Source organism: Entelurus aequoreus, linkage group LG05 (genome assembly GCF_033978785.1).
Source record: "Entelurus aequoreus isolate RoL-2023_Sb linkage group LG05, RoL_Eaeq_v1.1, whole genome shotgun sequence".
Taxonomy (NCBI): Eukaryota; Metazoa; Chordata; class Actinopteri; order Syngnathiformes; family Syngnathidae; genus Entelurus; species Entelurus aequoreus.
The window spans coordinates 22,675,410-22,699,002 of record NC_084735.1 but is presented as its reverse complement, the minus strand read 5'-3'; the positions used below and the strand labels follow the sequence as shown (position 1 = coordinate 22,699,002).

Sequence of the window (23,593 nt, the reverse complement as noted above, 5' to 3'; positions counted from 1 at the left end):
GTTGGTTAAACTATTATCATTGTCTTCCACCATTTCCCCAATATTTAAACTAATTGTTTCTTCTCTCTTTTGTTTTTCTACATTTCTCAAATTATCATTACTGTGCACTTTAACAAATGTCTTTGCTAAAAGTTCTGCTTTTTCTTTATTTTCTACCACACACCGTGTCCCATCTTTCATCACATGATTTTTATGTTCACTTCTGATCCCTGACATTTTCTTGATCATTCCCCACACTTGGCCTAAAGGAGTAGTTCTATTTAATGATTCACAAAACGTTCTCCAATAGTGTTTTTTTGTCTTTTTAATAACGTACCTTACTTTAGCTTGGTGCCTTTTATATTGGATCATATCTTGGAAATTATGTGTTCTTCTCAATATTCTAAATGCTCTATTCCGTTCTTTTATTGCGTCTGTGCACGCTTGTGTCCACCACGGCACTATCTTCCTTCTTTTCCCTATACTACTCCTTGGTATGCTTTTTTTGGCTGCTTCTATTATGCACTTTGTAATATCTGTATTTAGTTGTTCAATATCTTGATTTATATCCACTTCCTTTAATGTCATGTCGGTACTTTCCCTAAATTGTCCCCAATCACCGTGATTATACTTCCATCATCCTTCTTTTTTAGTGCTTTCTGTCCTTTAGTTTATGTTTATGTGAATGAGATTGGGTAGTGATCACTTCCTATAGTGCTGTCTTTATTTACTTCCCACTCTACCTTTCCTGCTAACCCTTGTGACACCAGTGTTAAATCTATTGCTGTTTCTTTACCCGTAACTACATCTAATCTTGTTCCCGACCCATCATTCACACACACACCAGTTCTTTTTCCTCCAAAAATGCTTCCAATGTTTCCCCATTCCAGTCATCCCTTTCACCCCACATTGTGCTATGTGCATTAAAGTCACCACACCAAATGATATTGCCACTCCAGTGCTCGACTATTTGTTTCTAGTTGATGAATTTGTAATTTCTTGCACGGATTATAGAAGTTTAGCACTTTGTATCTTTCTTTATTATTCCATACTTCTACCCCTACTATTTCTAGTTCTTGTTTTTCTTTTAATATTGTATAATGCATGTCTTCTTTAATAAATATGGCACATCCTCCTCCTTGCCCATCATTCCTATCTTTACGTATTGTTACGTATCCTTTTATTATAAAGCTTAATTTTGGCTTCAGCCAGGTTTCTTGAATACATATTATATGTGGTTTATTTTTCATATTATTAATATATCCCTTTAGTTCCTGTCCGTTTGCTACTAAACTTCTGGCATTCCACTGAATAATTAACATGGCGTTGGATTGTGGTAACATGACTCTGTCTCATCTACTCTCTGTAGTTCACCTTGTACCTGTTCCCAAGATAGTTCTTTTAAATTTAAGAACTTTGCTGCTGCTTTGACAATTATTTTGATCTTCTCAGTTTTATTTCTTGCCTGTTCTGTACAGTTTATGACATATGCCAGGAACACGACTAGCTTGTCCATAGAAAGTCCTGTATTTGTTGCCTCTTGTTTTTTATTACTTGAACTATTGCCACTTCTGTCTCGTTCTGAACTATTCTCACTTCTATCTTGTTCTGCACTTTCTTGATTTCTTACTTTAACTGCCTCTGCGTATGTAATATTTCTTTCTACTCTGATTTGCTGTACTTCTGTTGCCTGTTTCCTAATGACACATCCCCCATACGCTGCTGTGTGATTCCCGCCACAGTTACAACATTTCACCAGATCATTATCTCCACATTGTCCATATTCATGCTCCCCTCCACACCTTCCACATCTCAACTTAGCATGACACACACTGGCTATGTGCCCATAGCGTTGGCACTTGAAGCAGCGTACTGGGGGTGGGACGTAAGCTCTAACATAAAAGCTTAAAAACCCAATCATGATTCTCTGCGGGAGGACTTCCTCGACAAACTGTACTAATACTGATTCGCTCTCCATCTTTTCTCCATTTCTATATGCCATCATTCTTGTCAACATCTTGACAGTTCCCCCTTTTATTTGTCTTTTCAATTCTTCTAAATTTTCACCTCTTGGAATTCCTGTCACTACTCCTCTTGCCCCCTTTCGTTCTCCCACTTCGATTTTTTCCTTTATTATCTTATTGCAGTTTTTGCAACCACATTGCTTTACTTTTTTGCTCTCCATTTTTGCATTTAATCAAAATTCGCCCGTCCCTAAGCACCTTCGCTATCTCCACCTCTCCGATGTCCTTATTTAACCCCTTAACCAGTGTCATTAAACTTATGTCATTCATGTCTTGACTTGATTTAAATGTATATATAATCCTATAATTATCTTCCATAGTCTTTTTCCTTTTTTCTACTTCTTCATCTTCTTCATGGGCTCTTTTAGCACTCGACTTTCCTTCATGCCCTCCGCTCCCCTTCTTTCCTTTCTCCCCTCTAGTCCTATCCACGTCCATACCTTCCTCATACATCCCGTCACTATCCCCTTCCATCTCGATCCAGTCACAAAACAGTTTATGCACAACCGCCAAGAAGATTTGGATACTCTCACGTGTTTAGCCACCACTCTTGGTTTACTTCCGCCTTCCGTCAACTCAATCTGCTCAAAGGAAGGTCCGTTTTGTAGCTTCTGTAACGAGCTAAACTGTTTTCAGATGTGTGAACACGATTGCACAAGGGTTTTCTAATCATCAATTAGCCTTCTGAGCCAATGAGCAAACACATTGTACCATTAGAACACTGGAGTGATAGTTGCTGGAAATGGGCCTCTATACACCTATGTAGATATTGCACCAAAAACCAGACCTTTGCAGCTAGAATAGTCATTTACCACATTAGCAATGTATAGAGTGTGTTTCTTTAAAGTTAAGACTAGTTTAAAGTTATCTTCATTGAAAAGTACAGTGCTTTTCCTTAAAAAAAAAGGCCATTTCAATGTGACCCCAAACTTTTGAACGGTAGTGTATATATTTTTTCTTATTATTCTAATGTGAAAAAAAACCCTCCAAAAGTATCTATGCCTCACCTGGTGTGAATAGTGTGTATTTGTAGCGAGCAGCCTTTTTTTACATTGGGTAACATTTGGCAAAAATGCCATTAAAAAAAAAATTGCATGTATTTCCACGATGGTTATGGTCTGTGGAAGGTTCTGGTGCTTTCATTTTGTGTCGGCACAGTGTCTGGCGTCCCTTAAAGGGAAAGTGTCGCCGTCGGCTGGTGTCGACTGTCGTCCGGGAGAACGTCACCTTTCCAACAATGGTTCCGAAACTTCTAGGACCGGATAGACCGGGGTCACCGACGGGCAGCGGCGCTGGCTAACGGCTCTCTTCCCGGGTGGGGAGTGAGGTTGTAGGCTAAAAGAGCGAGGTGAGTGACGGCGGGGCCGCCATGTTTGTTTGTTTTTTCCCCGCGAGCTAACATGCTAACATGCTAACGCCACAGCTGTCGGGATGGATGGAAGCGGCGAGTAATGTCTTGACAGTGCAGCCTTTTAACTCCTCCTGGTCCCCGCTGTTTGCTTTATACTGCTGAAACTCGGTGGAGAGCTACACAAAGTATTTAATGTGGTTAACTCCCGTTGTTGACTTTCGTACAATTAAAAAAAACTAAACAATTTTTGATAAGCCCGACATTTAGCAACACTACGACACAGGGGTTCACACCACCACGTTTAAAATGTTCCCCCCCAGACTTTGCCTGTTGTCTTTTGGTTAATTTGCAACAACAGTTTGACAACCGTGCATTTATAGGGTGACGTTCTTGTGAAGTCACAGGCAGTGGCGTGTCCAGAGTTCGTTAAGAAATGATCGAGATCGAGCCTATTATCGAATCCTCTTATCGAACCGGTTACTTGTCGAATCTCTTATCAAATCCAGAGTCATACCAAAGACTGTAAAAATGGGACCCATTACCTCCTGAGCTCTGTAGAACTTGCACCTGGCTCGCTGACAACAAGCTATCCATCCACTTGGGTAAAACAGAATCCATCCTGTTTGGGTCCCACATCAAACTTAAGAGAGTCAATGACTTCACCATAAAAGTAGGTGACAGTGTCATCACCAGGAAAGATGAGGTCACCTACCTAGGTTCCATTCTAGAGGCTAACCTTTCCTGTGATAAAATGGCAACCAAGGTAAACAAAAAGGTTAACCAACGAACGAGATTTCTCTACAGAATTTCCTCTCTGGTCAACAAAAGCACCTTGAGGATTCTGGCGGGAACTCTCGTTCAACCCTTTTTCGATTACGCATGCACCTCCTGGTACCCTAGCACCTCCAAAACCCTCAAATCTAAACTCCAAACATCTCAGAACAAGCTAGTCAGGTTACTTCTAGACCTCCACCCCAGATCCCACCTCACTCCTACCCACTTCTCTAAAGTGGGCTGGCTTAAGGTGGAGGACAGAGTTAAACAACTTGCACTGAGCCTAGTCTATAAAATCCGCTACACCTCCCTGATACCGAAGTACATGTCAAACTACTTCCTTAACGTAAATGACCGCCATAACCACAACACCAGGGGGTGCTCCACTAACCACGTTAAACCCAGATTCCGAACTAACAAAGGTCTTAACTCATTCTCTTTCTATGCCACATCAATGTGGAATGCGCTCCCAACAGGTATAAAAGAAAGGGCATCTCTATCCTCCTTCAAAACCACAATAAAAGTTCACCTCCAGGCAGCTACAACCCTAAACTAACACCCTCCCCGGATTGCTAGTAATCAAATGTAAACAATCAAATGCAAATCTCTCTCTCTCTCTCTCTCTCTCTCTCTCTCTCTCTCTCTCTCTCTCTCTATGTCCACTACTTGATGTCCATATCCCCCCCCCCTCCCTCCACACCCCTGATTGTAAATAATGTAAATAATTCAATGTGATTATCTTGTGTGATGACTGTATTATGATGATAGTATATATGATAGTATATATCTGTATCATGAATCAATTTAAGTGGACCCCGACTTAAACAAGTTAAAAAACTTATTCGGGTGTTACCATTTAGTGGTCAATTGTACGGAATATGTACTTCACTGTGCAACCTACTAATAAAAGTCTCAATCAATCAATCAATCAATCCCTGCTTGGCACTCAGCAGCAAGGGTTGGAATTGGGGGTTAAATCACCAAAAATGATTGTGCGCACACCTTCACAATTTGTTTTGTTTTTAACCCCTTCTTAACCCTGGACGTACATTGAAAATACACGCAACCCTAACTCAAAATACCGGACATTTGAGGCATTTAAGAAACCCCGCCCGGACAGCCCCGCAAAAGAGGACATGTCCGGGGAAAAGAGGACGTATGGTCAGTCTATTATTATATACTTTTTGGTCCCATTTGCTAGGTGGTGAATTCTAACCCCGGCCGAGTCATACCAAAAGACTATAAAAATGGGACCCATTACCTCCCTGCTTGGCACTCAGCAGCAAGGGTTGGAATTGGGGGTTAAATCACCAAAAATGATTCCCGGGCGTGGCCACCACTGCTGCCCACTGCTCCCCTCACCTCCAAGGGGGTGAACAAGGGGATGGGTCAAATGCAGAGGACACATTTCACCACACCTAGTGTGTGTGTGACTATCATTGATACTTTAAAGGCCTACTGAAATGAAATGTTCTTATTTAAACGGGGATAGCAGGTCCATTCTATGTGTCATACTTGATCGTTTCGCGATATTGCCATATTTTTGCTGAAAGGATTTAGTAGAGAACATAGACGATTTAAGTTTGCAACTTTTGGTCGCTGATAAAAAAGCCTTGCCTGTACCGGAAGTAGCGTGACGTCACAGGTTGTGGAGCTCCTCACATCTGCACATTGTTTACAATGATGGCCACCAGCAGCGAGAGCGGTTCGGACCGAGAAAGCGACGATTACCCCGTTAATTTGAGCGAGGATGAAAGATTTGTGGATGAGGAAAGTGAGAGTGAAGGATTAGAGGGCAGTGGAAGCGATTCAGATAGGGAAGACGCTGTGAGAGGCGGGTGGGACCTGATATTCAGCTGGGAATGACTAAAACAGTAAATAAACACAAGACATATATATACTCTATTAGCCACAACACAACCAGGCTCATATTTAATATGCCACAAATTAATCCGCATAACAAACACCTCCCCCCTCCCATCCATATAACCGCCAATACAACTCAAACACCCGCACAACACACTCAATCCCACAGCCCAAACTACCGTTCACCTCCGTAGTGTTGTGTCGTTCGCGAACGATTCGTTCGAAGGATCGAATCTTTTGAGTGAACGTATTGAACCGAATCACTTCATGAACTGATTAGTTCCTTTCTCAGTTCAGTTGAGCTCCGCCGCGACCATGCCGGTATGAGTGGAACTGGCGCATTCTGTGACTCACTGAACCCTCGACGTCGGCGAACGACGCAGCCAATGAGAGGGCGGGGGGAGGGACTGAGCGAACGATTCGTTCACCGCGGATTAACGACATGAATCACTCAGTGAACGACAACGCTCTCGCTCTCTGCTCTGCTTGCCCCAATGCTGCGAGTGATTCTCCCCCCGTCGCGGGGATATGTTTCATGCCATTGGCATCCTTCTCCATTCATTCTCCAAGCTAACGGCTAGTCTTGACTCAAGCCACATGAAAACAAACACACGTCCCCATTATCTCAACACATAAAGTTAAAGAAAATCCGTGCAGGCTGAGCAGCAGCGACGCGAGGGGGAGGGGCGGAGGGTAACGTGTAGGGCAGGCTGTTTTGAGAATATTTAAAATAAAAATAATAACTAATGTATGTACACATACATAGGCTATTATTTACACAGTTATTGTAACAAAAATAAATTTCTCCTTGGGGATCAATTCTGATTCATATTATTATTATTATTATTATCCATTCTACTGCAACTGTTGTTGTTGTTGTTGTTTAGTAGCTATCATCATCATTATAATAATGCTGATTTGCAATTAAACTGTACTGCTGCTGCAGAAGTGATTCGGTACACATACTGAACTGCGGCCACAGTGTGGCGTTGTCAGTCACTGATTCTAGTGATTAGTACAGTCAAAAGAACTGCCGATCCCATGAAAACAAGCCACGTGAAAACTGTTTTGAGAAGATTTAAAATAAAAAATAATAACTAATGTATGTACACATACATAGGCTATTATTTACACACTTATTGTAACAAAAATACATTTCTCCTTGGGGATCAATTCTGATTCATATTATTATTATTATTATTATCCCTTCTACTGCAACTGTTGTTGTTAGATTAACGCAAGTCCCTACGCAGTGCGCGAATGTCTGCACTGTACTGTCTGTACTACGCACGCCCCCCCAATTTTTTTTGGGGGGGGGGAGGGAGGGGGGGGTGATTCGGTGAACAAATTTTTTTGAACGAATCAATTTAAGGAACTGATTCTAGTGATTCAGTACAGTCAAAAGAAATGCCGATCCCATCACTACACCTCCGTAAAGTTCATACAGCACATTTCATACAGCATATTTCCCCAAAGTTACGTACGTGACATGCACATAGCGGCACGCACGTACGGGCAAGCGATCAAATGTTTGGAAGCCAAAGCTGCGTACTCACGGTAGCGCGTCTGCTATCCAACTCAAAGTCCTCCTGGTTGTGTTGCTGCAGCCAGCCGCTAATACACCGCTTCCCACCTACAGCTTTCTTCTTTGCTGTCTTCATTCTTCATTAAACAAATTGCAAAAGATTCACCAACACCGATGTCCAGAATACTGTGGAATTTTGCGATGAAAACAGACGACTTAATAGCTGGCCACAATGGTGTCCCAATATGTCCGCACAATCCGTGACGTCACGCGCAGACGTCATCATACCGAGACGTTTTCAGCAGAATATTTCGCGGGAAATTTAAAATTGCACTTTACTAATCTAATCCGGCCGTATTGGCATGTGTTGCAATGTTAAGATTTCATCATTGATATATAAACTATCAGACTGCGTGGTCGGTAGTAGTGGGTTTCAGTAGGCCTTTAACTTAGGGCTGGGCGATATGGCCTTTTATTAATATCTCGATATATTTGGGCCATATCACGATACACGATATATATCGCAATATTTTGCCCTAGCCTTGAATGAACACTTGATGCATATAATCACAGCAGTATGATGATTCTCTCTGTCTACATTAAAACATTCTTGTTCATACTGCATTAATATATGCTCATTTTAAACTTTCATGCAGAGAGGGAAATCACAACTAAGTCAATTGACCAAAACTGTATTTATTAAAAAGTTATTAAGCAGTGGCACAAACATTCATGTCATTTCCAAAACAGAAAGTGCAAGATTGTCAGACATTTTAAAACAAGCTATTAGTGCACTTTTTGTGCATGATGTCACTAAGATGACATATCAAAACAACACTAAATTAAAGTGCACTTTTTGTACAGAACACCACTACAATAGTTTAAAACAAAGTGCACTTTTGTGCATGATGTCACACAAGATATTTCAATAAGTGTCAAATAAAAATGAGCTGCATAATAGGAAATCAAATAGTGTATGTCCTTCGTTCTGTGGTAGGTTCCTGCGGACGTTATCTCCTTCTGTTGTTGATTTTTTTTTCATACGGTGTTGATCTGGAAATTGTTCCTTCGGCATTTTGTTGGTGTGGCACCGACATGCAGTTTCAAGCACTCTTCATTCTCTAGCGGGTGACTTTTCAAATGATGCTACACATTAGCAGTGGTGCTACATTTTGTAGCAACGCTTGGTTTACATCTGGCAAAGCTGCGCCTAAGGCACTTTTTAGTAAGGGTGTCCGAATCGACCCGAATATCGGTTTTATCGATACCAAAAGTGGTGTTAAGACTCTACACATGTTCTTCGATTGAACAGGCACAGGCAAGGTCGTTCTAAAAGAGTTTACAACATTTACTGTGCTTCCCAGGCTACAGCGCGCACCAGTATTTAAGCTGCACCCACCAAATTTGAGAAGAAAACATATTTTTCATTTATTAGCCGCATCAGACTGTAAGCCGCAGATATATACCGGTACGAAAGGGTTTGTAAGTGTTTATTTACATACCCTAATTGTTTCCAAATGGTGCCTGTAACACAGCAGTAAAACGTCTGATCAAACAAAACAGAAGTCATTGTCATGGACCCACTAGCGGCTGAAGCTAGCTCTCCAATCAGCTACACCTGGCTCAATAACTCCACGGTGACGTTTTGGTGAACTTATGAAACTGAAACAATACTAAAAGAATGCCATTGTAAGGTAATAATACGTACACAGACACTAGAAAACGTGTTAGCTTATTCGCTAATGCTAACAACGCTATGATAGCACTTACAGATATGCATGAAAAGACAGACATCACCTATGGGACGGTTTAGTAAGTAAAAATTGTTTTATCTGGAACGATGAATGAAGAATCCTTTCGAGCATAACATCTATGGACTGTTATACTTCCGGTTCAAAGCACGAGACAGGAAGTACATTTTCAACCCTCAGCACCTGCAGTGAGCAAACTCGTCCAAAAGATGGCGCTATAGCACAAACAATAACACACCCTTTCAGTGTCTCTGTTGGTGCAAAATGAAAACTATTTATTGAATACAAAACATTATGGTTGTTAGCGAAGACAAATCGATAAAGTAGCCACACAGTTTTATAAGCCGTAGGATTCCAAGCGCTGGAGAAAAAAGTAGCGTTTTATAATCCGAGAAAGACTTATTTTTTTTATTTTTTTAAATTCATGATCGTTGATACTGTTACCTGATTGGCTGTTCGTTTGTAAATCCCGCTGATCAGTGATCACTTCTTGCGTTGCTCGGTTACCAGAGAGTGAGTGCCTTTGTTCATGCAACCAACCTTGCTTGGCAACTTCCGCTTTCTTCTGACGAGGAGTACAAAAAAAAAACATCAAACGCTTTTTTATTAATATAATGTGTCTATTGCGATTTGTATAATTGTTTCATCGCCCAGCCTTACTCAAACGGACCACCTCTCCCCCCCCTACACACTCACCCCAGGGCTGTGTGCTGAGCCCACTCTCGTACGCCCTGTACACACATGACTGTGTTCCCTGTCATTCTGCAAACAGCATCATCAGGGCTCATATCGGGGGTGGGATGAGACTGCCTGTAAGGAAGAGGTCCATGTGTGTTCTCAAAACGAGGCTGAATGTAAAAACAAAGTCTATTTTACGGTGTCATAGGAGATGGCTTTTCTTCATTTTATTACTTTTTGAACACTTTTTTTTGGAGAGCACCTACATTTTGTTGTTCGTGTTGTAAAAGCTATCTTGAGAAGCGTGCCAGGTGTTAATTTGTGGACAGATAATGGTCATTTTCAGAATGGAAAGATGTTTAATTGGATTTATTTGAGTTGTTGTGTGTTTGTCACTTAATTTGTTCATTTGTGACTTTGTGTTCCCCAGATGCAGTCTACCGCCGTGGAGGTGGGCGACGGCTCTGTGCTCCAGGTGTGTTTCCCCAGCACTCAGGCCTCGGTGCTGGACAGCCTGAACCAGCAGCGAGAGGACGGTCGGCTCTGTGACCTGGCCATCCACGTCCAGGGTCACGTGTTCAAGGCACACCGCTGCGTCCTGGCCGCCTCCTCGCCATACTTCCACGACCAGGTGGGACCTTTGACTCGGAAGGTGCTAATAAACAAGCGAACAAAGGAGCAGACATCTGAATGGTCAGGGCAGATTAGCTGTCATTTGGTTATTCATTTAGGATGTCACAAAACGCTAAAGAGACAGCACCTGTGTGTGAACATAAAATCACGAATTACGAACGTGTCAATATTCTTAAATGAAAACGAATACGAATACCCTACAATTTTAAGACCAGTTTAAAAACTGCAAGAATTTACATTTTGCACTGTTTGATCTTTATGGGGAACTGCACTTTTTTCGACCATCTTTCACAAACCTTATGTAAGACAAGAACACCTCTGTTTTTCTTTTTTAATGCACTCTAACTCGTAACTAAAAATAAACTAAAAAAGACTGCTCCAGAAAGAGAGGAAATAGTGGATAAAACAGGAAAAGTCACCTCGACAGTATGGTAATTTATTTTTTTGAAAGGGATCGTAGTCAGACCAATGTGGCCTGTAAATGATGCAAGGCTCTCATCCCCACCAAGATGGGATTTACCACACCACCTAAGCCGCGCTCACCCTTTAGAGCACAGCTGTAACTTCCTGGCACTAAACCTGCAGAAAATAGTTCTTCTCAGGTTTCTCTCTGTTTACATTTTCACACTTTGTACTATTTTATTACACTTTATTAAGCATTTCTTACATATTCCTCATTTTTGCATCTTCACTTTAAGAGGTTATTGGTAAGTGTTGAAATTAATTTTGTTTACATTGTTTGAGTGTTTTCCATAGTTGTCTTGACATTTATTTTCCCTTCTGCCTTGATAACCGAGGGGACTATACTTAGAGGAAAGTTACCGTATTTTTCGAAGTATAAGTTGCTCCGGAGTATAAGTCACAACGGCCGAAAATGCATAATAAAGAAGGAAACAAACATATAAGTCGCACTGGAGTATAAGTCGCATTTTTTGGGGAAATTTATTTGATAAAACCCAACACCAAGAATAGACATTTGAAAGGCAATTTAGAATAAATAAAGAATAGTGAACAACAGGCTGAATAAGTGTACGTTATATGAGGCATAAATAACCAACTGAGAACGTGCCTGGTATGTTAATGTAACATATTATGGTAAGAGTCATTCAAATAACTATAACATATAGAACATGCTATACGTTTACCAAACAATCTGTCACTCCTAATCGCTAAATCCCATGGAATCTTATACGTCTAGTCTCTTACGTGAATGAGCTAAATAAAATTATTTGATATTTTACGGTAATGTGTTAATAATTTCACACATACTGACCAGGGCTCAGAAAATCTGCAAAGTCTCCTCCCACCCCCACCAAGGACTGTTTTCACTGCTGGACTCTAGGAAGAGGTTCCGCAGCCTCCGAAGCAGAACCTCCAGGTTCTGTAACAGCTTCTTCCCTCAGGCCGTAAGACTCTTAAACGCATCATAATTAAATGATCCCCTCAACTCCCCCCAAAATGGATTAACTCGCTGGAATAAAAAAGACAATATAACATACATCCATAAACGTGGACGCATGTGAAAAAGTGCAATATATTTATCTGTACAGTAATCTATTTATTTATTTATATATATGTATTTATTTTATATTTATATTATATATATATATATATATATATATATATATATATATATATATATATATATATATATATATATATATATATATATATATTATTTATATATATATATATATATTATTTATATTTATTTATTTATTTATATATGCACCTTATTGCTTTTTTTTTATCCTGCACTACCATGAGTTTATGTAACGAAATGTCGTTCTTATCTGTGCTGTAAAGTTCAATTTGAATGACAATAAAAAGGAAGTCTAAGTCTAAGTCGCTCCTGAGTATAAGTCGCACCCCCGGCCAAACTATGAAAAAAACTGTGATTTATAGTCCGAAAATTACGGTATATTTGAATTCTGCTACGTCGCTATCTGTGTGTGTGTGTGTGTGTGTGTGTGTGTGTGTGTGTGTGTGTGTGTGTGTGTGTGTGTGTGTGTGTGTGTGTGTGTGTGTGTGTGTGTGTGTGTGTGTGTGTGTGTGTGTGTGTGTGTGTGTGTGTGTGTGTGTGTGTGTGTGTGTGTGTGTGTGTGTGTGTGTGTGTGTGTGTTTGAAGTTAATTTTGTGCTGACTTGTCTGATTGTCCTTCAAGGTCCTCCTGAAGAACATGTCCACCGTCTCCATCCCGGCAGTGATGGACCCGCTCGCGTTTGAGAGCGTGCTGAGCTGCGCCTACACGGGTCAGCTCCGGATGCTGCGCGAGGACATCGTCAACTACCTGACGGTGGGAAGCGTCCTTCAAATGTGGCACATTGTGGATAAATGCACCGAGCTGCTTAAGGAAGGCAGGGCCGCAGGGGGAGGAGCAAGCGGAGGTGGCGGTGTCCCACAAGCCTCTGGAGGCGGAGTCTCTGCGATCGTGGGTTACTGCAGCAGCAACGGGGTTGCGGGTGGAAGCGATGACAGCCATGGATCACGGGATCAAGCTCGACTGGTGGCGTCACAAGAGACCTCGCGTGCCTCCCAGCCTCCAAACCACCTATCAGTGAGCGAGAGCCAATCTCCCAGCAGCACCAACTACTTCAGCCCCAGGGACGGCGGCGCCGTCACGGCTGGAACTTCAGTGGAAGGAGGCATGGCCAGCAACACGCCTAGCTACTGTACTCCATCTGGGGAGGAGGCCTTCATGATCGAAGAGGACGAAGAAGATGAGGCCTACCACCAAAAAAAGAGAGGAAGAGGAGGAGGCAGCGGATGTAGGAAGAAAACCAACTCTGTGTCGGAGGAGGAAGTCAGTGATGGCTTTGGCGTTTCCTCCTATCAGGTGAGGAAGTGAACAAAAAACTGCAATGGTCACGTTTCCATTTTTTCCACCAAGAGGCTTCCCATACTGCTTTCTATCTCCGCCCATTGTATTTATTACCCAAATCTGCTATTTTGGTCCCCTTTAAACGTTTTAGGAAAGCATACAAGGACTTTTCGTAACCACTCAGCTGTTTTGATTCTGTCTGCTCTCCCGCAAAGGACGAGGAAGACTCGTCGGAGTCACCGCTGCAGAAACGCCCCGCCTACATCCAGCCCAGCATCATGCCCCGCAAGCAGTGGGTGGTGGTCAAAACGGAACAGGCGGAGGACGACGACCTCATCGTGGTGTCGGGGGAAGAAGGCGGAGGGGAGGAAGAGGACGACGACGAGGAGGACGAGAGGGGAGTGGCGCCGGGCAGGGACAGAGACGGAGGGGACTTCGGCATCTCGCACGTTCGAACTCTATCTGCCGAGGCGGGAGGCCGAGCTGAGAGCGACATGGACGCGCAGGTGAGCACGTAACTTAGCAACGCCTTAAAACTGTCGTACCAATCCATAAAATAATAAATCAAACAGAAACGTCGCTAACACCTACCCCATTTAGCAGAGGTGTGGACTCGAGTCACATGACTTGGACTCGAGTCAGACTCGAGTCATGAATTTGATGACTTTAGACTCGACTTGACAAAATGTAAAGAGACTTGCAACTCGACTTAGACTTTAACATCAATGACTTGTGATTTCACTTGGACTTGAGCCTTTTGACTTGACATGACTTGCTACTTTCCCCAAAACCCAAAGCTTAAAAAGTTATTTGGGAGCGCTCCGTATTTTTCATTTTCTTCGTCTGTGTCTATCAGCGTGTTGTTTCTGTCAGCGTGTGTGCTCTCAGTACAACAGCCAATCAGATTAGATCTACGTTGTTTTCATCACACAGCATTCATCCAATCAAATTGCAGGACAACCAATGAAGAAGAGTTGTCAAACAACGCAGCAGTGAGAAACAATTATGCCAAAGTTGGTTTTCCTTCGGGTATAAAAACTACGACTTGGTCAACAAAAAACGAATTGCCTTATGCAAATCACGCAGGTGGAATATTACAGACGGAGATGCAACAACTTCCAACTTCGTTCGACATTTGAAGTTGCACAAAGAAGGGTAAGTTTTGAATGTAAGATAACGTTTATTGGCTAAGTAACGTGACTTTTATTTGCTGTGTAGTTAAAGGCCTACTGAAATGAATTTTTTTTTATTTAAACGGGGATAGCAGATATATTCTATGTGTCATACTTGATCATTTCGCGATATTGCCATATTTTTGCTGAAAGGATTTAGTATAGAACAACGACGATAAAGATTGCAACTTTTGGTATCTGATAAAAAAAAGGCTTGCACCTACCGGAAGTAGCGTGACGTAGTCAGTTGAACATATACGCAAAGTTTCCTATTGTTTACAATGATGGCCGCATGAAGTGAGAGAGATTCGGACCGAGAAAGCGACAATTTCCCCATTAATTTGAGCGAGGATGAAAGATTTGTGGATGAGTAAAGTGCAAGTGAAGGACTAGTGGGGAGTTGAAGCTATTCAGATAGGGAAGATGCTGTGAGAGCCGGGGGTGACCTGATATTCAGTTGGGAATGACTACAACAGTAAATAAACACAAGACATATATATACTCTATTAGCCACAACACAACCAGGCTTATATTTAATATGCCACAAATTAATCCTGCATAAAAACACCTGCGTGTTTGTTATGCTAGCTCCTAGCTCCTCTGCTAGCTCCTAGCTCCATAGAACACGCCAATACAATTCAAACACCTGATCAACACACACAATCACTCAGCCCAAAAGACCGTTTACCTAACCCAAGGTTCATAAAGCTTATATATTTTTAAAAAGTTACGTACGTGACGCGCACATACGGTCAAGTTATCGAATGTTTAGCAGCCAAGGCTGCATACTCACGGTACCTGATATTCAGCTGGGAATGACTACAACAGTAAATAAACACAAGACATATATATACTCTATTAGCCACAACACAACCAGGCTTATATTTAATATGCCACAAATTAATCCTGCATAATAACACCTGCGTGTTTGTTATGCTAGCTCCTAGCTCCTCTGCTAGCTACTAGCTCCATAGAACACGCCAATACAATTCAAACACCTGATCAACACACACAATCACTCAGCCCAAAAGACCGTTCACCTAACCCAAGGTTCATAAAGCTTATATATTTTTAAAAAGTTACGTACGTGACGCGCACGTACGGTACGGTACGTGTTATGCTAGCTCATAGCTCCTCTGCTAGCTCCTAGCTCCATAGAACACGCCAATACAATTCAAACACATGATCAACACACACAATCACTCAGCCCAAAAGACCGTTCACCTAACCCAAGGTTCATAAAGCTTATATATTTTAAAAAAGTTACGTACATACGCAAAAAAAAGCCAAAGCTGCATACTCACAGTAGCACGTCTGCGTCTTTGTCATCCAAATCAAAGTAATCCTGGTAAGAGTCTGTGTTGTCCCAGTTCTCTACAGGCGTCTGTGTATCCAAGTCAAAAGTCCTCCTGGTTAGAGTCTCTGTTATCCGAGTTCTTCCATCTTGACTGCATCTTTCGGGAATGTAAACAAAGAAGCGCCGGCTGTGTACTGTTGTGGCTGACTACGTTCGAAAAATACGTCCATTTCGCACCGACAACTTTCTTCTTTGCTTGCCCAGCTTCCTTCTCCATAATGCAATGAACATGATTGAAACAGATTCACGAACACAGATGTCCAGAATACTGTGGAATTATGAAATGAAAACAGAGCTTTTTCGTATTGGCTTCAATGTGGAAGGCATACCCGTGTTCGCCGGTCTACGTCACGCGCACACGTCATCCTCAGAGGCGTTTCGAACCGGAAGTTTAGCGGCAAATTTAAAATGTCACTTTATAAGTTAACCCGGCCGTATTGGCATGTGTTATAATGTTAAGATTTCATCATTGATATATAAACTATCAGACTGCGTGGTCGGTAGTAGTGGGTTTCAGTAGGCCTTTAAATCAGTGAGGCTGTAAACTCACTGCTAACGTTATAACCATAGACATCTTATAAGTAGACGCAGCATCGAGGGCTACTGCCTACTGGCGCAGACGAGACGCGGGGCCGCCATCTTGGAGTGGTGATCCGCTCCACTCAGTGCAATTCATTTGGCAGGAGCAATGAACTGTCAGCGCATTTAATTCATTTTACCTCACTGAATACCACTGATTCACATGCTTTTTTGTCATACGTGTAGCTATGATAACGGACACATGTTTTGGCGTGTTTTATTATTCATAGTTTGCTTAACATTAATAGAATATTCTCATACGCTAAAAGTGACCAGACGTCCGAGATCAAAACTGGGAATATAATCCCAGCGAAGGGGAAAAAAACGGTCAGCTATTTTTAAGTTGAAGGAACAATATGATTAGGTTATATATACATGCTACATAAACAATGTATGAATACATTAGATATCTATATATCTTATAGACCGTATCTCTGTTGCTGCAGCAGCAGAGAGTTTATTCTGTCTTGACACTTTGTATTGATATTTTGTATTACATTCTTCCCTTAAATTATCATGTTTACAGTGATTGTTATATATGTATTTTTTATGTATGTCGCTTTGGATAAAAGCGTCTGCCAAATACTTAAACATAGACATACCGGTATATAAACACCTGAAAGTCTTTATATCAGCTAAAACCACCAATCTGTTTCATTGGATTCAGAATAAAACCAAATTCTGTTTTACCCAGCAAGGTTAGTATTTGAATATTGTTACTTGAAGACTTATTCCTGGTTACAATTATACTGTTAAGAAAGTATTGTCTTATATTTTGCCTAAAATGAGAATGCATCATCATCAGTGGCGGCTGGTGAATTTAGTTTTAGGTGGGGCTGAAAGTTTGTAAACCAAACCCCTGTAGGGGGTCATCCTCCCCCAGAAGATTTCTTTGTGATTTTCACATACAAATATTGAAGATCTTTGCTCCTTCTCAACTCTGTGGTAATATTCTTTTCATAAAATACAACCAATAGTACGTTAATGTTAAATCTTACTTGTGAAAAGTAATCCCCGATTCCTATTTTCAACAGTCCGCTCATTTGAGTAGAAAAACGCTGAACACCAGCCCGGCATCTTTGTTTCCTACCTGTCAACTGTTAGTTTAGGCTGCTCGCCGGCTCCTCATCACCACTTAAAGATGGCAGACGAATTTCTCGCATCACAGCAGCCAATGCTGCGTCTACTTATAAGATGTCTGTGGTTATAACGTCATTGCAAACACTGCAATCTGTTGCGTCCACTGCAGTTTGCTACCTTATTCATATTTTTTGTCAAGTGATTTGTTTTAAGCAGGGTTGCATGAGGTACCTATTCATAACGTTACGTTAGTCAATGTATCACACACAGTAACTTAACGTTAGACAGCGGTCAGCAGCACCGCGTATTTTAGCCACCTACCAAAAGACAAACATAGTCAAATAAAGGTCAGTTAAAATGTATACTATATTAAGTATATGTGTACATGATGCATAGGGCCCTGACATCTAAAAAGTACAACTCTGTTCATTGTTTTGTTCATGTATTTGTTTTTCATGTGTACGCACACATAAACACACATATAGTATGAGATGAGATAAGGTAAGAACAGGATAGAAACTGCTGTGGAACTAGTTACAATACAATATGCCATGGAAATACAATGTTAACACTTTTGTACAAATAAGTACAGTTGCACTTGTTTTTTCAAATGTGTTTATTCTGTAAAGGAATGAGTTAAATGTTTAAAATGACTGGTTAATAGTGCTATTATGAAGTGCAATGTCAGCACTATTTTTTTTTCCTGCAATTTCAAATGCACTTGTTTTAATAAATAAATACAGCGTTTTAAAAGCATACACAATATGTGTAAATATATTGGTCTGTGGTTAAAAGGACTTGAAAGGACTCGAAACTCAAAATGCAGGACTTGGGACTTCACTTGAGACTTTCCAGTCTTGACTTTGGACTTGACTCAGGACTTGCCTGTCTTGACTCGGGACTTGACTCGAGACTTGAGGGCAAAGACTTGAGACTTACTTGTGACTTGCAAAGCAATGACTTGGTCCCACCTCTGCCATTTAGCATAGCAAAGTATCATCTCTGAATGTGACGAAGCAAAAATAAATGTTTTTATGTCGGCTAACACAGCCAGGGCTGAGTAAGAGTTGGAGAATATTTGGCGTCAAAATCCTTGTGCGTAAAAAACAGGCTCATTTTTCAAAGATTCATGATGCATGCGGACTCTATTTGCGCTCGCAACGTGTCTATTTTGCCAGTCGGATCAACTTGCAACTCAGTTGTAATACACTTTTCCGGGGGGGGGATTAGATTTATATAACGTTTTTCTTTACATTAGACACTCAAAGCGTGCACGGAGAAGTGAGAACCCATCATTCATTCACTCCACATTCACATTTGGTGGTAGTATGCTACATGCCCAGTGGTAGACTGACAGAAGCGTGGCTGCCAGTTTGCTCCTACGGCCCCTCCGACGACCACCAAACATTCATACACAGTCATACAGCAGTGTGAGTGGCACTGGAAGCAAGGGTGAAGTGTCTTTCCCAAGGACACAACGGACACTTATGGCACTAATGACAATATCAAACAAACTGAAGACGTCTGGAGCTAAAGTCATAGGGAAGTTTCTTAAGCGCAAAAATTAGGACTCAAGAGGTGAAGCTGTATTTTTTTAAAAATTTAATTTTCATTTTATTATCAGTTTATTTAGAAAACATATATATCCAATCCACTTTATTTATATAGCACATTTAAACAACAAAATGTTTCCAAAGTGCTGCACAACAAAAATAAAAATACATATAAAACCAATATAAAAACAATATAAAATAAATATGATTAAAAACAATTTTAAAGGGTAAAACCAATTAAAACAGTAAATAGAAATCAAAATTTTAAAAACACAGAGGACCACACAACTCACGTAGTGTTAAAAGCCAGAGAATAAAAGTGGGTCTTAAGACGAGACTTAAAACACTCTACTGTGGGAGCAGATCGAACATGGAGGGGCAGAGTGTTCCAGAGCTTAGGGCCGACCACAGAGAAGGCCCTGTCTCCCCTGGTTTTAAGTCTGGTCTTGGGCACTACGAGCTGGAGTTGGCTCTTGGACCTCAAAGCGCGCGCAGGATTGTAAATTTGGATTAGATTGGATTGAAAACATATATATTATTTATTATTAATTTAGTTAGAATGTATTTATTTTAGCACTGCATTATTGTATGTAAATTAATTTTTCATCAGCTTTTATGAGTCCCTTTTTTTGCAATATATTTGAATCAGCCTAACCTAAGCCTTGATCATAATCTTTGTGATAAACAGATGCTTTCATATCATTTGACACGGTTTATTTTGTTACATTTTAAGATATAATTATTGAATACCATTAATATCAAGAGTAGGTAGGATTACTCATTCTGTGTTCATTTGTTTATTGGGCCCCAATTCCCTCTGTAGTGGAAAGGTTGGGGCCCGAGGTCAAAAAGGTTTAGAATCCCTGGTGTAGAACATGCATATTAAATGTCAATATACACAACATTGTCTTATTTTGTTCAAAGCAGTGGTTCTTAACCTTGTTGGAGGTACCAAACCCCACCAGTTTCATATGCGCATTCACTGAACCCTTCTTTAGTGAAAAATAAAATGTTTTATTTTTTTCAAATTCAAGACAAAGTTATATGTTTTTGGTAACACTTTAGTATGGGGAACATATTCTAAGTTACATAGACTTAATTTAGAGTTTTTTGGACACTAGGGGAACATATTCTAAGTAACAAAGACTTAATTTAGAGTTATTTGGTTAGGGTCAGGGTTAGAGGGTTAGGGTTATAATAAGGTCATGCCGAATAAGGCATTAAAAAGTACGTAATAATGACTAGTTAAGAGCCAATATGTTACTAATTTGCATGTTAATAAGCAACTAGTTAATGGTGAATATGTTCCCCATACTAAAGTGTTACCATGTTTTTTACTGGTGCACAAAATGAACCGTGCATGAACATCACCTTGTTCAAAGAACAAAACCAACACAGTGCATAAACTCACAACAAATTACACACCTGCAAATCAGTGTGACTTCTGCTGTTGCCGTATCCGTAATACGCCGATAGGGAGAAGTTTTTATTTACACGATGAGTCGGGTGTGTCTTCACCTCCGCCGAACCCCTTAGGGTTCGATCGAACCCAGGTTAAGAACCACTGGTCTAAAGACTGTAATCTTTTCAAAAGGGACACAGTTCGATGGTAACAGTTCTCTTTGGTTGGCTCTGACCAGGAGACAGTGGGCGTTTAACGTGACCAATCTGAAAGGAGGGAAGTTCCTGGGTCGTGTATTCAATGCCTGCGGCTAAGTGCTAAAAGGGTGGAATGTCGTGGAGAAAGACACGTTGCGAATGCAAACAGAGTCCCCGAGCGAGCTTAGTCCACAGAATTTTGTCACAGTTTTGACACCCCAAGAATACCCTTTCTCATAGGCGCCGTCCCATCTCTGTTTACGGCCCTGACACGATCTCGAAGACGTCCCCCATTTTGTGTCCTATGGTTCTTGGCAAAAGTTCAATGAACCGTGTGTGTTTGTTTGTCCAGATGGACTACTGCCAGTCTTCAGAGGACTTCCTGAAGTTCGAAGGCAGTTTATTGGACCCGTCTTTAGCTCATCACCTTCACGAAAACTCTGCAGGTCAGAACCAGAACTCCAATCGTGCAGTTTCTGCGCTGTTGGGCCAGGTTCAGGCTGCGGCCACGGCCCGCGCCCAGCTCTACCCTCTGGACATGCAAGGGAACCAGCTCCTTGTCTACGGACAGACGCCTGGACTCTCGATGGACGCCGCCGCACCGCCTCCTTTGGGCATGGCGGGTGCAATGATGGTCGGCGCCTCCTTCAAAGGTCCCAGTGTGGAGCATGGCCCCGCCCACCTGTCGGCTCAGGGCAGCTTGGGAGGCGAGGGCGCAGATGGCAGCGGCGTGAGTATGGGGAAAGTGTTCATGTGTCACTGCGGGAAGACGTTCACGCACAAGAGCATGAGAGACCGCCACATTAATATGCACCTCGACCTGCGACCGTTCCACTGCCCTGTGTGCGCCAAGAAATTCAAGATGAAGCATCACCTCACCGAGCACATGAAGACGCACACGGGCCTCAAACCGTACGACTGTGTCGGCTGCGGCAGGAAGTTCATGTGGCGCGACAGCTTCATGAGGCACCGCTCGCACTGCGAACGCCGCGGCGGGCCGAGCCAGGGCTGTGACAGCGGGCTGAGAGGAGGAGCGGGAGACGATGTCTCAGATCTAAATCCCGCTAATCACCTCCTCCCACCAGGCGAGGGGGGTCTGGGAGGAGGGGGAAGAGGAGGCGTGTCCGCCTCTGGGAGCAGCGGCGCCAGCATGATGGCCACAGGGGCGCTCGTGGGCGTGTCCTCATCAAGTCATGGGTCAGGGATGTTCGGTGGTCCAGCTCTAGGTCACACCGTGTGCAGTGACCGCGCGTGTGAAGTCGGCGCCAACGACAGCGTGACTTAACCCAGACTGGACTCGCGCAGATGGTCAACCTTTTTCTAATGGACCTTTATGTTGCATATTAGACCACTGGGAAGCTTGAATCTATTGGACACAGTAAAAAAAAAAAGGCTGACCTGCGTGATAAACACAATCAACTTTGGAATTTAATTAGCTGGCAGGTGAAGCCATTAACAGAATAGTTTATAGAACTGTTTGTTGATAGGTAGATTTCATAGGGCTCAATGATAAACCGCCCCATTTGCTAATGCAAAACATTTTGTATACATGCCACGCCCACCAGGCACTCAGGAACAACACTATAAGGAATAGTATGTTTGAATTGAATCTGTAAAACAGTGCTATCTGCTGGATTTGTTTGGTCAAAGGTCTGAAATATTCAACTTCCCAGTTTTTTAGAATGCAACATGGCAAAGAAACGAAGGAACGCTGCGGTGTCGTGCTGTGATCTTGTAGTTGCGTCTTCATGGCTCTTTAAAACCGTTCCATTTGTGCTTTTTTCCCCCCCATATAAAAACACTTCTTGTCGGCGCGCAGGTACTTGAATTGAAGAGGGGGAGGTTTTTAGACGTGGAGGCGGTTGTGTTGACCCTGCAGAGGTCAGGGTTAATCTGCCTGGCAACATAAAAAAGACACACGCCGTTGTGACTCTGAGAAGACAGATTGGGAAAATAGAGAACTTTTTTTAGGAAATAATGTTGACTACTACTACGACTACTAGATGACTGTAATACTGAGAAGGATTTGAAAGTTTAAATGCTGCTATAGCATTGAATGTATTTAAAGTCTATATTTGGTCTCCTTGGACAGAAACACCCATGTTCTATGTTAGCACATTCTGAATCCATTCCACGGGTCTTACTTTGCAGCTGGCAGCTCACACACTGTGTGGACATTTGTTTCACCTGCTTGTTTTTATTTAAACAAACAAAAAAAAATCATATTTGCCTCCAACAACCCTGACTTACTGTGTGAGACAAGAATAATGCGTCAGTTCGTTGTTCTCTGCGTGAAAGGTGGAAGTAATGTACACTTTTGACCTCTCCAGATGAGCAGGATTCCCAGCAAACACTCGACGACCTCATAGTTCCTTTGACTTTGTTGAAGAAGCGGTTTCCTTGTTTAACAAAATGTCTCCGCATTTCTTCCACAGTCCACTGTTTGCATCTTTGACTGCTCTGCTTCTATTGTTCACCAAAATAACAATAAATTATTAGGTGCACAAACCATTGTCTTTGTTGACTTTGATGTCATACATATAGTCTTTTTTTATTTTTTTGTAATCCGCCAAGCTCCAGCTGGGCAGTGATGATTAAAGCAGGTCTTCAGAGTCAGTTAAGCAATGAACTACTGTGTGGTTTAAATCCTAATCTATTTCCCCCTCCAAAATTAAGTTAAAGTTAAAGTACCAATGATTGTCACACACACACTAGGTGTGGCGAAATTATTCCCTGCATTTGACCCATCACCCTTGATCACCCCCTGGGAGGTGAGGGGAGCAATGGGCAGCAGCGGTGGCCGCGCCCGGGAATCATCTTTGGTGATTTAACCCCCGATTCCAACCCTTGA

At 41.9% G+C, this 23,593-nt stretch overlaps 1 protein-coding gene across 2 annotated transcripts; it reads left to right on the top strand.

Moving 5' to 3' along the window:
• Nucleotides 1-2,770: 2,770 nt before the first annotated feature.
• On the top strand, nucleotides 2,771-23,502 carry zbtb22b (zinc finger and BTB domain containing 22b). Of its 2 annotated transcripts, XM_062047409.1 has the most exons (6): nucleotides 2,771-2,942; nucleotides 3,162-3,351; nucleotides 10,379-10,579; nucleotides 12,746-13,417; nucleotides 13,618-13,908; nucleotides 21,095-23,502. In XM_062047409.1, the coding sequence occupies exons 3-6, from the start codon at nucleotides 10,379-10,381 to the stop codon at nucleotides 22,025-22,027; spliced, it is 2,097 nt and encodes a 698-aa protein (XP_061903393.1). In that variant the 5' UTR covers nucleotides 2,771-2,942; nucleotides 3,162-3,351; the 3' UTR covers nucleotides 22,028-23,502. The 2 variants fall into 2 exon arrangements, with proteins under 2 accessions (XP_061903393.1, XP_061903391.1); XM_062047407.1 differs by lacking the exon at nucleotides 2,771-2,942 and having other exon boundaries at nucleotides 3,144-3,351.
• The last annotated feature ends 91 nt before the right edge of the window (nucleotides 23,503-23,593 follow it).

What these genes read in the sequence shown, in the direction of transcription:
- zbtb22b (XM_062047409.1), top strand. Translation starts at nt 10,379, where the DNA reads ATGCAGTCTACCGCCGTGGAGGTGGGCGACGGCTCTGTGCTCCAGGTG. An exon ending in CGCCATACTTCCACGACCAG is followed by an intron (nt 10,580 to 12,745) that starts GTGGGACCTTTG and finishes TTGTCCTTCAAG; the next exon opens with GTCCTCCTGAAGAACATGTC. An exon ending in AGAGCGACATGGACGCGCAG is followed by an intron (nt 13,909 to 21,094) that starts GTGAGCACGTAA and finishes TTGTTTGTCCAG; the next exon opens with ATGGACTACTGCCAGTCTTC.